The sequence below is a fragment of the Amblyraja radiata genome, chromosome 13 (genome assembly GCF_010909765.2).
Source record: "Amblyraja radiata isolate CabotCenter1 chromosome 13, sAmbRad1.1.pri, whole genome shotgun sequence".
NCBI lineage: Eukaryota > Metazoa > Chordata > Chondrichthyes > Rajiformes > Rajidae > Amblyraja > Amblyraja radiata.
In genome coordinates, this window is record NC_045968.1 from 5,367,797 (window position 1) to 5,382,745 (window position 14,949).

The window sequence follows — 14,949 nt, forward strand, 5'->3', positions numbered from 1 at the left end:
CATCAGCATCAACAAACAAGCACTTGATCAATATTTGGCCAAGGCAACTGAAAAGTTCCTTTACAGATTTTAATTCAAGGTTGTAAAACAGCTGTAAGGCAAAAAGGGGACATAAAACTCCAGTGAATTCACTTGGGAAGAACCTTTCCTGTCTGCTTAGCATGTAGTAACGGCGCGACCACAACCATCACCGGCAGACTCCACTCTGCAGGTTTTCTCTGGCGATACAAACAGTGGCCAAATTTAAGCATTTTAATTCAGCTTGCAGCAATTCATACAGATTTCAAAAATATGGTATTGTTTGACAATGGAGTCAATGCTATTTTGTGAACTCACTTGATCAAAATCATACCATGTGTTCCAAGTATACTGAACACAGGGACAAGACTTTCATGTCATAATTGGTTGCTGGGTTATTTATATACTAAAGAGTTGCTTCAGGTGAACCCTTAGCTTGCATTATAATTCACTACTTCATCTCAAGTGAACTTATATTTGGGTAAACTAAACCAAACAAAATGAATGTCCACATGAAATAGCTAAATCTCATCATTTTGCAATACAGAATAACTTCTGGTATTAATTTGATACCCAAGTTACCAGCCAAAACATATTGTTAAAAAGATAAATTTATATTTTAGAATCAAGTTTCATACCTAATCAAAGCATGTCAGCTTTATTTTAATACATCGCATTAAAATTGGCACAATATGGAGCACAATTGCTCTTAAATGATTTGATTTACTTCACAGAGTGGAATTAATAGATCTATACAAAACAAAATTCTATTAGAGTTATGTGTGCATTGACGCATCTGTTCTATTTTCTTTGGAATCGTTCCCAGCGAGATTGTTTGGTTTCGATCTTGCAGAGTTAAAAACCAGGGAGTTGACTATGACCAGAGTTTTATCAATCAATAATGTGATATTTAATGGCATGAACTTTTTTTAAATCTGCCTCTTTAAAAATACGTTACAACACACTGAAGGATGCGTCCAGAAAAATTATTTCTGTAACATTTTAATTCCATGCTATGTATTTTTATGTCCCATTTTTTCTCAGTTTTGTTTTTATTTCATTCTGTTTCTCATTATAGAACAGCATTTGTTGAGTTGGTTGTTGGGGGTAAATTGGATCAAGTGTTTCAGATACGAGGCCAAACTCTCAATAATCCCTATGTTATAGTCTATTTTGTTGCACTTCATATTTTCGAAATTAAAAGTATACTTTGCATTTTCTTTGCATGGAAAAGTAATACGCACCAGGTAAATCTTTATGTACTAAATTATCAACGAGTAAATATCTAGAAAAAAAGTAATCAAAAGAAATTAACATTATTTATTGAGAAAATGGATAAGCCTCATGCTTTAAACTTCTTATCTGCAATAAATAAAACAAAGAACAGACTATTAAAGTGTGTGGAGGAAGGAACTGCGGATGCTGGTTTACACCAAAGATAGACACAATATGCTGGGGTAACTCAGCGGGACAGGCAGCATCTCTGGAGAGAAGGGATGGGAGATAGTCCATTATAAGTAACTTTAATTTTAAACTTAACGTTAAAAAAAATACAAGACCTGCAAATAAGATGATTTGAATAATATTGGGTTGTAAACTATTGACTCTGATGTAGAAAGCTTCACTGATATACACTAGCAAAGAAATGCTGCTGGCATTACAGAGAGTGGTGCCATAACCGTGTGGCATTACATTGCAGTGTCTTGTGAGTGATGGGAGCATGAAATCTACCTCTGGAGGGGTGAAATTTCACGCTGGTAATTAGACAGGCCTATGTGACCAATTTCACCACACTACAGAATCCACACCAGGTTCCATCTTTATTTAATGTGACCAATAAAACAATTACCACAGGTCCAGTATTTCTCATATCTTCTCATCACATCAGAACATTTGCTGAATGAGTGGACGAAATAGAACCGACTCTATTTGTAAAGCCCCGAGGGTGGAAGAGGGATACCTGCATGTAGTTAGCAAAGGATCTGAAACACCTTAGAATGGATATACGTTTACACCTTAGAATGGATGTACGTATATTGTGTGTAGGAAGGAAATCAAAATAAATTAACATCATTTATTGAGAAATAGATAAGCCTCATGCTTTAAACTTCTTATCTACAATAAATAAAACAAAGAACAGACTATTAAAGTGTGTGCAGGAAGGAACTGCAGATGCTGGTTTACATCGAAGATAGACGCAAAACGCTGGAGTAACTCCGCGGGACAGGCAGCATCTCTGGAGAAAAGAAATAGGTGACGTTTCGGGTCGAGATCTGAGATCAGAACAAAGAGATATAGATGGTAAATAAAATGAAAGAATTACATTAAATTAAATATTGTTCCTTTTCCCCCTCCCACATCTTGATGCTGTTAGCCTACGTTCGCATTCACAACTGTGTCCCATCCACGTGGCCGTTTGTGGCGCCTGGAGTTTAGTAGTTGGTAATAACAAACCATTCAACTGTGTCCACCGTTACACGTGCAGCGTTTGACATAAACACCGACACGAATGCACAACACAAAGTGCGGGGATTCCGTAACAAGGGTGCAAACGCCAGATAAGTGTCCTTCTCAATGACCCAGTGGCTAATTAAAACGATCAGATCCCCTCGCCTTGTCCTAGCTGATGTCAGTTAGTACAAGCCATGAAGAAGGGTCTCGACCCGAACTTCTCTCCAGAGATGCTGCCTGTCCCGTTGAGTTACTCCAGCTTTTTGTGTCTATCTTCAGTACAAGCCACGAACCGAGTCTATTTGGGACGTACAGATTCGGTCTGTATTTAGATACACGTTTTCATATGAATTGTCAGCAAATATTAATAAACTGGGTAGGAAGGAAGTGCAGTTGCTGGTCTGCTCCGAAGATAGACACAAAATGCTGGAGTAACTCAGCGGGTCAGGCAGCATCTCTGGAGAGAAGGAATGGGTGACGTTTCCTTCCTCAGACTGAATAAACTGGAACGCTAGCTGTGAGTTTGTAATACAAGTTGCTTTTTATCCCTTTATATGTGTACATTTTCCATAACCTCGTGTTACAATGTCTTCCTTTTCGCACACATTTCCAATAATTTCGTTAAAACCCATATCGCTTGGTTCTTTCAGTCTTTCCTCGCTAGACAGAACACAAGCCCGCCTTGATCCTTTCTCTCCAGAGATGCTGCCTGACCCGCTGAGTTACACAAGCGCTTTGTGTCTACCTTGGGTAAAAACCAGCATATTCCACACACTTTATGTAACACCTATCCTATGTCTTGCAGTGTAAGCAATGAACGGCAACTAGCTTGCACGGAGCAAAGAGAAATGACAATTGAATTGATAAGTGTGTAGGAAGTAGAAACTGCAGATGCTGGTTTAAACCGACGGTAGATACAAAAACCTGGAGTAACTCAGCGGGACAAGCAGCCTCTGGGGATAAGGTATGGGTCCGGCTATCGAGCTATTTCCTTACGGATTCCGCCAAGCAATTGGAAGAAACACCGATAAAATACCGCACAAGATATGCCCTGCCCTTGTAATATTTCCAACCCATCCTAAACGGAAAGACGGCGTTCGCAGTATCTCTCTCGGACCTGCAGATGAATTTCGTCTGTAATTTTCTCTTGCGAAATCCGCCTCCTTTTTAGCATATATTTCATTCATTTAGTCTATATCTCTCTACATCGCCGTCGATATCTCTCGTTCCCCTTTCCTCTGATTCTCAGTCTGGAGAAGGGTCTCGTCCCGAAACGTCTCCTATCCCTTTTCTCCAGAGATGCTGCCCGACCCGCTGAGGTACTCCAGTTTTTGGTGTCTATCCTAATGCAATGAAACTGCATACTTTAAAACCATCCCTTTAAATGGGCGTCGCGCAGTAAGACCTTGGTATCCAAGGCAGTCATTTTGATCTCTAGGTAAAATCTATAGTTTAATGCGTATGAGCTCAAGACTGCCTTTTGTTGCATTAAGGAATTTGGGTTTGTTTAGGTATCGGGATTAATGTGCAGAAAGTAACATCAGATGCTGGTTTTCACCGGTGATAAGACACAAAATGCTGGAGTAACTCAGCGCGGACAGAATTAACGATGAATGTATTGGGTTTTATTCTTGTTTATTTTATATCATGTATATGCATTGTGTTTTCAGGCCTGCTATTCGCATGCAAGTAAGAATTTCGTTATTCCGTTGCACGCACATATAATGAATACCGAGGATAGACACAAAATGCTGGAGTAACTCAGCGGGACAGGCAGCATCTGTGGGTAGAAGGAATAGGTGACGTTTCGGGTCGAGACCCTTCTTGTCCCGCTGAGTTACTCCAGCAGTTTGTGTCTCTATCTTGGGTATAGACCAGCATCTGCAGTTCCTTCCCACACACGAACAATTAAACAATTAAACACTTTGGACAGACAACAAGCTAAGTTTCAGGTACACAAAAATGCTGGAGAAACTCAGCTCCATAGATGCTGCTGCACCCGCTGAGTTTCTCCAGCATTTTTGTGTACCTTCGATTTTCCAGCATCTGCAGTTTCCTTCTTAAGCTAAGTTTCAGACCAACATTGCCGCAGCTACTGCAGAAAGCAAGGAAGCAATGATGGCACAAGACTAAGTGAAACCGCACCGGGTCTATTGTATGTTTTTATAATTGTTATCTTACCGACACAGATATAATTCGTTTATTTTATTTGTGTGAGTAACTGATAAGTGTGATTAGGTGGAAGGGAAACTGCCCGGGGACTCGTGAAAAAAACTTGTCATGTATTTATGTCCCTGTCCACGAAAAATATGCTAATTTGTCATAAATGTATTTATTTTTAACGAATAAAAAAGGTAGAGTCGAGTTACACCTAAGAGATGTATCGATAAGGAGGTTCATATCACTGCGATCATTGTTTCCTCGAAGCGGTTGTGGAGCGAAATCTAAGGTCGGCCCGTGCACTTGTGCCTGTCCTAAGGGAGGCGAGAATATTGTATGTCTTCGTGGGCTGATAATCACCCCGCTCCTGTTCAACACGAGTACAAACCACTCATCGTCGATTTCCTATCTTGGAACTCCCAGTACATTGGTCTGCCCTCGTCACGCCTTAGTAAGTGGAGAAAGACGCCTTATCTGATAGCATCGTGTTTTCAATCTAGTTGGCTTTTCCCCCCTCGTTCACCCTTTACAGTCCCCGGCTCTGTCACTCGGCCGCGCTCTCGAGTGAATGAACACAACTGTTTGGTTTGTAATCTTACATCTAAATATTAAGATAGGCTCCGGGAGTCGCGTGTCCGCTGTGCAGTTATCACTTGTCGGGGATTCATATTACTACATGAAGCAAAAATGCTTGGGCCCCCGTTCAAAACTTCCCACATTCCGCAAAACTTATATCATCTCGCAGCTTTACTTTTAAGCTGCAAAAAGTTGCAAAACAGCGGTCGCTGCCAGAGAGAGAAAAACAGGGGACAGAAATTTCACGAATTTGTGCCCCAGGCGAATTGGGGGCGGGTCAGGCAGATGAAAGTCAGAAGAAATAAAAGGCTCGATTTAATCAGCTTTAAGAGGCTTCGGTCCGGGTTCTGATTGAATTTTGGACCCGCGCATGATTGCAGTAAATCGTGCTTGATCACGCCTGAAGCTGCGCTAAAACAGTGTCCCATTCAATCAACAGCCGGCAACCTCAGTCACTTAAATACACTTCTAAATCATTAAGTATAACCCCGGCTGAAACATTTATAGCGACCCGTTTATATTTTAAAATCGAATGGATAACAGAGTGAATTCACCACGCGGTGAATTTAGCAAGCGGGTTCTGCACTAATAATACTTCTTAATGACTCGACATTGCAAATAAAAAAAACAACTGTTCATCATTTATTAATCTGGCTTTGAATAAAAACTGTCCCGGTTCAAAGAATTGAAAAGTTCGCCTAAAGTTACTAAATGTACTACAAAAAGCTCCCTAAACACCAGCAAGTATTTTTTTTTTAATAAAACATTTATTTTAAGGTCATTTCAGCAAATTGCATTTATCCATTATTCTGATCTTGTGAGTTTGTCAGCTGTGCTTTTGCACAAGATGTTGCTATTAATGTGCAAACGGGGCAGGCCTCTGGAAACTCCTTGCAACTTGCAAGCTGCGCACTGCATGGCCGGGTGCCCCGTATGCCCGTGTGTAGCTATGTAATGTTGCCAAGGCTGTAGCGAAAAATCTCCAGTGACTTGTACCATTTGTTTACCTGTGAACCTAGGTTAATTACAAACTAAATTGTTGACTGAAAAGATTAGAATGTAAACCCCCCCCTTTCTAATAACTTCTGCCCCCGCTTTAAGCTAACGGTGCCAGAATTGACGAGACGCTCCTGGAATTAATACACTAACCTTTTTTTTTAACAAGTCTCGAGCCGCAATCTTTTGCAAAATTAATTTGCAAAGGGGCTGAGCTTTAATCTATTAACTACGAGGAAATCTCGGGCATTCTTTGCAGTTTCCTCCCCCTCTCCTACCAATGTAAAGCGAGTCCGCTAAATCAAAGACTCTGCTCGGTCGCACGGCGCCGATTGTACTTGGTTTTTGAATGACACTTGGCATCTTGCGCGTCTAAAAAGATAGTAAAAGGAACATTTTGTAGGTGAAAATGGGCTAGCTTTCCACGGTGGAAGCAGAGTCCATAAAACTCCGAGGACTAGCTGCTAGTGGCGGTCACTGAATAATTCATCCCTCATTGCAACCCCATAATGTCTCTTCTCAGCCTTTTGTTTGGACGGTTTCTGTTCTTTTTTTTTCTCTGAATTACAAAAAGGTTGGCTGCTTTTGTTGCCACCAAGCTGTCACTGGCACCGGCTTTGTCCTTCCAAACCTAAAGTGTAACTTTCAATGGACTCACGCTTCTTTGTTTCCCAAGTTCATCTCCAAGTGTGGATTGTGTATTGAAGGACCTCTTTGTATAGCTGGAAAAGTTGTACAAATGTTTGACCAGCTCATTTGGTCGTTTTTGTCTACTCAAGATCGCATTTGCAGCGAATTTTGTGCAGGTCTATTGGACTCCTGCAACAAGCGACACGTTGTGTCAACGCTTGTGCGAGAGGCTAATGCTAAAAAGGGACTTAAATGTATCCACTCTCGACCAAGAGTTTTCCAGCCTCGTTTTATTTAGTTTCGATGTTTTGATTAACAAATCGTGTCTTCGCGGAAAGGTACTTTGTTAGCGCGGAGAAAAAGATAATCAAACCGCAACAATGGCCAACAAGTTAAAGCGAGGCAACGCAATACCTTTTTTCCCTTGTTATTATAATCCATAATAGAGCTCGTTAAATACACACCCAGATTAATTCAAATGGTAAATATGGTGTATTAATCAGATCAATAAACACTGCCGACTATAAACGGGCTATCACGGTTCATGAGCCAGATTACAGCTTCACCGTTCACAGCCTTCATTCAGTCACAGGGACTTTGAGCCAATCTTTCACACCGACTTTCCTGGTGCGATTTCACAAACAAATACAGGAAAATTAACATTTCTGCATTGCGCACAAATACGACCAGAACTCGCGTGGATAATAGAGGGAATCGTGTGTTTCTGAATGAACGATAATATTTTGTAACTGGTAACTTATCGAAGCGTGAATGAAAATATAATTGCGGGATATTTGGGGTAGGTAGGTCGAGATTCCGATTTGAACCATGAAACTTGGACTATGGTTATATTGCAGCTGTGTTAAACTTTAGCGAGGCCACATTTGAAGTCGTATGTGCAATTGCACTCATCGCATGGTATGGAGGCTTTGGGGAGGATGCTGAAGTGGTTCAGGATATCGCTGGGATTGGAAAATATTAGCTATTGCACTAACTTGGGCCGTTTACTCTGGAGCGAGGAGCAACTTGATGGAAGTATATATCATTATAACGGGTATAATTAGGGTAGATAGTTCGAGCGTTGCTCCCTCGGTGGAAAGATTAAACAAATACCGGAGGGCGTATGCTCAAGGTGTGAGGGAAAGAGTTTAAAAGAGATAAGCGAATCAAGTTATGTTTTACAGAGAGTACTAGGTTCCTGAAACTCGAATGGAAAGTGGCAAAAGGAAATATCACCATTTTAGAGGTATTTAGACAAGGCACACGAAGAGGCAACGGGTAGAGGGATATGGACCATGTAGGGATCGATGGGATTAGTTTCGATGAGCAGAGTTGTCGGTGTGGACATGGTGGGCCGAAGGGCACAGTCCTGGGCTGAAGTGTTCTATGGTCTACAATAAGTGGCCTCAATGGTCAGGCCATGTCCTCCCACGGGAGACGCCCTAGCATAGACTATACCGAGCTCTGCCTCGGCAAGCGTTTACCAGGTGCAAAGATTCAAGGATGTTCCCAGAGCCTCCTTGTAAACGTGCAACTCTCCCGTGGACCCCAGGTCATTCTTGGCCCATGGCTGCTCAATGTGGGGGAAGAGGCAGTGGCGATGGTGTTGAGAAGCACGGGTCCATGTAACGCAGAACCCCAGTGTAAAGGGCAGAAGAAAGCACCTATCTTCCAAAAATACCCATCATCAAGGGACATGCTAGACGGCGACGTATGTTGCACACGTGGAAAGAAACCAGAGGTACCGTTGCAGGCGGGTGATCTTCTGTCTGGAATGTTAACTGCGTCTACTTCCACAGATGCTGCCCGATAGTTTCCAGCATGCCCAAATTTTATTTATTTATTTATTGGAGTCATTGTTCCCCCAAATTACCCACGTCCCGTCCCACCTGTCCCTGCAGCGACCCCATCAGCCAACTCCAACCCAACTGAAGTGGACTCGAGTCCTCTAGTCTTGGGGACTGTCCACCAAGAGGCTAGCGCTGTGCTCCAAGATTCATCCAGGAGATTTGCCATTTACTTTCAAACGATGGGCATTGAGTTTGACCAACCTTCAATTATTTGCTTCGGCAATAATAGCTATCTTCAACCAAAGCAATGATGGAATAGAAATTCTCCACCATTTTAGAAAACAAATAATAATGTGTCATTTTGTAAATATATTAACAAACTTTAAAAGAACTGGACAACTTCATGGTTTATTTCTGAGAAACAAATCAGGGAATGAAGATTGATTTCTTGTGGCATATCGTTTTGGGGGGGAAATATCCCGAGTGGCTTATTGGTCGACAACAAAAAAATGACAGTGCAGTTAGATCCCAAAGAGTTGGACTGACTCACCTTGTCGCTTCTAAGAAAGAAAGCGGTGCCGAATATTGGATGCAACGCATGTTCCTTATTTCTTATGTATTATGTGGTACTATTCAGTTACTGTAAAGTGGGTAAAGTTCTGTGTAGGAAGGAACTGCAGATGCTGATTCAAACCGAAGATAGATACAAAAAGCTGCAGTAACTCAGCGGGTCAGACAGCATCTCTGGAGAAAATGAACAGGTAAAGTTCTGCCTTGCAAGGGATATATAAAGAGGAAGTATTGGGTGGATTTCACCTATACTTCCTGAAATTCAATCTTGAATGGTCAATTTCTGAGCATTCTCCTGGCGATGCAAAAGTCACCACGACGATTTTTTTTCATTTAATTACAACTTGGAATTGACTTGAAATGTTTAGTAAACAACATGGGACGTTTGGTTTTCGTGTTGTTCCGCACGCAGCTGCACATAGAGTGACATTCGCGGTAATTTTCTCCAGTAATTTTCTCGAGATTTCATTTAAGTCTGGTTTCTCGTTCTTAGTATATAATTTAATGCATGCCAAATATTTCGTCATTAAAGACAATTCGAATCACATCTGCACCGGATCACTTCCAATTTTCAGATCTCGTTCAAGCGTAATTAACCAATCTTGGCCCAATTTAGAATTGACACCATGTTGAAATTAGTCGGGGTGTACGCTCATATATATTATATATGATATTCCCCTCATCAGCGTATCATCACATTTCCCATTGTTTAGCAAATTCCATCAGCATAGTTGTATGTTTAAAACAATAGTATCCGAAATATTAACGTCTAATATTAATGAATATATATTATGTTAAACGTTACGACAATGGTCTGATTTGATTATTTGAAACATTCTTCATCTTCGAAAACTAGCTGAAAGATTACGGAAATGAAGACAGTTTGCAAACTGGAGACATTTTCTAAAATACTGCAACCACAGTCGTTTATGGAGTAGATTATAATTTTAAACAATATTATCTGGTCTTTGAAATCGACACTTTTTATCCTCGAAATTACAGGAAGTTATTGGTGACATAATTGGATTGAATATATTTTCACCTGCTTCAAACGTACAGTTACAAATATTATCCGCAATCTACGCGTGATTTCTGTATCATTTAATTTAACAGAAATTTTGCAACAGTAAAGTGAAGTGTCCAACGGGTGTGATCGGTTGATTTTCCTGATGGCGGTGCCACACTCAAAATATGGTATTACCGCTCTGTGATAACCAATAGAAACGGTCTATACTGATAGTCTGTGCAACAATATTAAGGCTGATCCTCACACAGCATTGCCTGCAAGTCAATGAGATTACAGTCAGATGGTAAACGGTGAAAGACATCTGTTTATCTTTGCACACAACCAAGCGGCAAACTATCTATCAACAGGTTTGCGGTGCTGATAAGGATTGTCCTGGTTGCATTTCGATCTTTGATATCGCCGCCCTTTGCTAAACTCCGCTCAATTGTTTTAACACTTTGGCGTAAACTCTGCCACCTGAACAAGCTCAATAAAACTCACAGGGTGAAACAAAAGCAACACTTCCGTCCACTTTCCCTCACTCCGGGAAATAGCAGAGCCGCAAAACAAAGCTAAGGGCACCTAGGCATTTTCAGCTGGAGTCAACTGTGTGTTCCTGGTCATTTTGATGAACCCACCAAGGGACACGGTGATTGCTTCCACCCCAGTGTTGGGCAAATGAACTTTCATTCTGAGCTACACTCGTGTTTGATTCAAATCTGTACGAAGTTGTCTTTCTGTGCGAAATATGTAACCAATACAAGCTTTCAGATTATTTAATTAAAATCTATAAAATAATGAAGTAGTGACAGAAATATCAACACATTTTAATCACAAAACTATTTTACCACTGATTAATTAAGTTCCACCTCTTACCCTTATCAGCCAAAATCCCGTCAATACTGTGCTTCGATTTCTTATCGCCATCTTCATATTCTTTTCTTCCACAATCTTCCTCATCGTCTTCTTTCTTCCCGAATTTGCTCCTCAGGATGCGGCTTATTGAACTCACTTGTGTGAAAGAAATGTTTTGAGACGATGAACAAAATGTTTCGAATTCCTGCGCGATGTTCCGTTCGCGTAACACGAGTCCGGAACACAAATACCAATCATTCATTTATAACTTCGGATCAAGCGGGTTACATTTTACATTTGCACATTAAAAATAATCAAATGGAAACATCTCTCTTGGGGAACGTTATATTCACGATCAACTCCATCGCGAAAAGCAGGTTCAAATTCCTGCAAGTACTGAATTTCCATCCCCGCACTATAATACACGATCTGTACTCTTAATATTAGCACCGTGAAGTTGTTCCCTAACACATTCAATAATAATAAGTTAATGCACTGTCGAAGCAGTATTTTCGAATTTGAGGCGACATAAGACACTGTTTCCTTTGGTATTAGTTGTGCAGCTGGGCGGCATTTACATTCGCAGCGAATTTCATGTTTAGACGGAATAAGAGCAGCCATGAATTCACGTTATTATTGGGATTTTATTTCAATTCGCACAAATATTGTACCAACCTGAGGGAATGGTATTTCGATCACACATGCCGTCTTTCAATAACTTATCCCGGATTTCCCAGCTAAACATTCCAGGATTCTCCTTCTTGTATTCTTCGACCTTTTTTTCCACGTCTGGAATTGCCATTTGCTTCATTGGGAATGTCACCACAAGAGAGAAGATAAACAAAACACAGATTTTGTTGTTTTCAGTTTTGCTACATTGCGGCTCATAGCAGATGCATTCCGACTTTTACTAAATATCTTATTACCCCCCAAATAATTATTCCTTACACGAATAGTGGGGGGGGGGGGGGGTCCTGTTGAATACATTATACAAAACAAGATAACATATAATTTCATAAAAGAAAGTTTAGATTTGGAACGATATTTGCGTGTCCGATAACTGTCCAACTAAAGTATTATATATTACAATATATTATAATATATTATAATACATAATTATATAAATGGAACACATAACACTTTATCAAGTATTAAATAACACTTTATATAATATATACAACTTTATTTGGACATAGTTATCGGAAACGCAAGTAGAGTTCCAAATCTAATGTTTAATTTATGAATTTGGCTTATAGTAAACGAAAATCAAACTGGGCACAAAAACGGGTTTTATTGATTGATAACTTCACTGCGAGTCGGTACTTGAACTTTGCGGTCTTGTTTATTGAAAATGCAGAGTCACCGGCGTACAATTCCTGTGTTTAATGACCTATATTACGATAATTGCGGGCCATTACAACCCGCGCGTTTAATTATCTGTGTCAAACCCACCGACATTAAAGATTGGATTACGAATCAAGGAATAATGTTGTCTCCATTACAAATATGGAATTTGCCACCCTGAATATCTGCGTTACTGTAAACCGCAGCAGCATCGTCAAAAAAAAATACCCCCCCCATCCCATCCCATCTTTAGTTTTACTGAAACCCATCAAAATTGTTCAACTTTTCCTTTAATCTTATGTGTTTACATTTGCAGAATCGTACAACCCACGAAAAATTAAAAAAAAATTGTTTCTGATTCTGTACAACGCAAATATTAAAAAGTCTTCAAGTGTTTAATATAGATAGTGCATGGAATATGGACATTGAATCGATCATTAACATTTTTAATAACTCGCATTTAATCACATTACCAAATTGAAACCTGCATTTAATTTTGTTACTATATTTGTAATATTCCAATGATTAATCTAATATATCAATATCTTTACTCATTGGGTTATTATAAATAAAGAAATCCAAGGGTTACAAGCACTTTCATTGCTGTTAGAAGTTGCATAATCTCAGCTTTTTGACTGCTGAAAGTTATTAACAATGCAACGATGAATCAAATCGATGCAACTTCTAACATATCACCGGAACTAAAAAGCATTATCACAAAAACACAATGTTGGCAAATGATCATGCTAAAAGTTTAGTTATTTGATACAAGCGATGAATTAATAAAACGAATCTAAAATTGACTGCAGAGACTGGAGTATGACAGGCGTTGTGCATGTCTGCGTTGCCACAGATGGCAGATTCTGCAAACCCCAGATGTTGATTTACAGTTTGGGGAAAATAAGTGCACGGTATTACAATCCTCAGGTGGTTTTTGTCGATTTCACTGTCTGCTTTCGAGGAGCCTTCAGAGGCATGTACGGTTTCGCAGCGCCATCGGGGCACTTTGGAGATGAACCGTAACAACGCCTTTCGTGACTCTGCGCACATATGACTATACTCTGACTATAATGCAGAATATATGTATTTAATGAGTGTTCTCACTTACCCGGGGTTTGCTCCCAGTCGCCCCGGGTCTGATGGATCCTGTCTCCTGGTATCTGCAGAGGATTTTAGAGACACAACCGTGGGAGACCCTCAGTTGCCGGGAGATGACACACGGTCTGATACCGTGATGAGCCATTTCCACTATCTTGTGCCTGATATGATTTGGCAGAGGCCGGCCGTTTATAAAAACTCCTCCGAGCTGGTTCACTCTCCCTTGACCTAAAGGCGTTGACACTATTTGCAGTAAAAATTCGCAGCGTCAATAAACATATTGCAACTTTACCGATCACACAGACAAGTGGAAATAAACTCTGAGTATATTTCATCAACGTTTAAGTCAACGGAAGTGCTTATATATCGTGCCGAGTCCATTTGGAGAAATTATTTTCAAGCAAAACCATTCCTTGTTTCAGAACTAAAAATTATACATTTTTACGGAAAGAGACACAGGGGTGTCTCTTTCCGATGTTATTTTAACTTGCACCATAAACGTTAGAAGCAATGGTTCAGATCTATTGCAATACAGCTTTGCCACTAGAATATTTAAATCTATGTTTTGTATCACGGATAAGTTTTCCATTCCCCCGGCCCGGTTTCGAAACATTAATATGATTTTGTGCATTTATATACTCTGATTCCGTAACTTGAGTTTACAGAAAATCCATAAGTGACTTCAAGCTGTAACATTGTTAAAACTAATTAAACTTCGTATATTTGAAACCAACCAAAAAGTATATTTGCTGCTTGCTATTAGATATCACAGTTTCTCACCGCCGACACTAACGCGACTCAGTCAGTATCAAACAGCAACGAATATTAGATTCTACTTACAGGATATACTGAACATGGTCGGCGTAGAAGGCGCGTTTATGGGCTCTAAGAAACTTTTTTTTACAACAAACAGGCATATATACTACACGGGCCTGCACGGTCACATAAGGAGCATGACTGGGGGAAAAGGGTCATCAAGTATTGCCGTTGTCTCGTACACAAGGTTCCCCGTGGTCCGCGCGTAAACGGCTTCTTTTCTGCTTCATGGTAGGGAGCTAAAGAAGCAGCCGATCAGTGAAAGCATGTGGGACTCACCTTCCAGTGGGAAGCCGCCGTTGCGAGGGTAATTCTGTCCTGGGGCAGGCCGCATCATTCTTGGGACGGGTCCAGCCAACGTGCTCATTTTTGGACACGTTCAGTCCCAGATTTTCAGTGGGTTAGCGAAGGAGGAGGAGAGATTATATATACATGTATATGTATATATATATGTATATTTTAAATTGAAAAAAGATAGTGATCACTTTTAGATAAATCCACTCGGGCCAGTCGACTTCAGGAAAGTTAAAACGCAGCTTCGGTTTTGTTTTTGTTTTTTTTGTCGTCCCCCTTCCCACCCCCCACCCCCCACCCCCCACCCCCCCTACAGATGTGATATCTCCAGACACTTAACCGGCG

The 14,949-nt window shown here is 40.4% G+C and overlaps 1 protein-coding gene across 3 annotated transcripts in view; it reads right to left on the reverse strand.

Moving 5' to 3' along the window:
• The window catches only part of pax3 (paired box 3), a 105,780-nt gene extending 91,039 nt beyond the window's left edge, over positions 1-14,741 (reverse strand). Inside the window, exons 1-5 of one of the 3 annotated variants that reach the window (XM_033031118.1) lie at positions 14,590-14,741; positions 13,505-13,737; positions 11,728-11,857; positions 11,074-11,208; positions 10,281-10,472 (exon numbers count right to left, since the gene is read on the reverse strand). In XM_033031118.1, the coding sequence (XP_032887009.1) occupies positions 10,459-10,472; positions 11,074-11,208; positions 11,728-11,857; positions 13,505-13,737; positions 14,590-14,677 (600 nt within the window). In that variant the 5' untranslated portion in view covers positions 14,678-14,741 and the 3' untranslated portion in view covers positions 10,281-10,458. Of the gene's footprint in view, positions 1-10,280; positions 10,473-11,073; positions 11,209-11,727; positions 11,858-13,504; positions 13,738-14,334; positions 14,560-14,589 lie in introns of those variants that run through there. The other 2 variants (XM_033031116.1, XM_033031117.1) reach the window with 2 other exon arrangements.
• Positions 14,742-14,949: the final 208 nt, after the last annotated feature.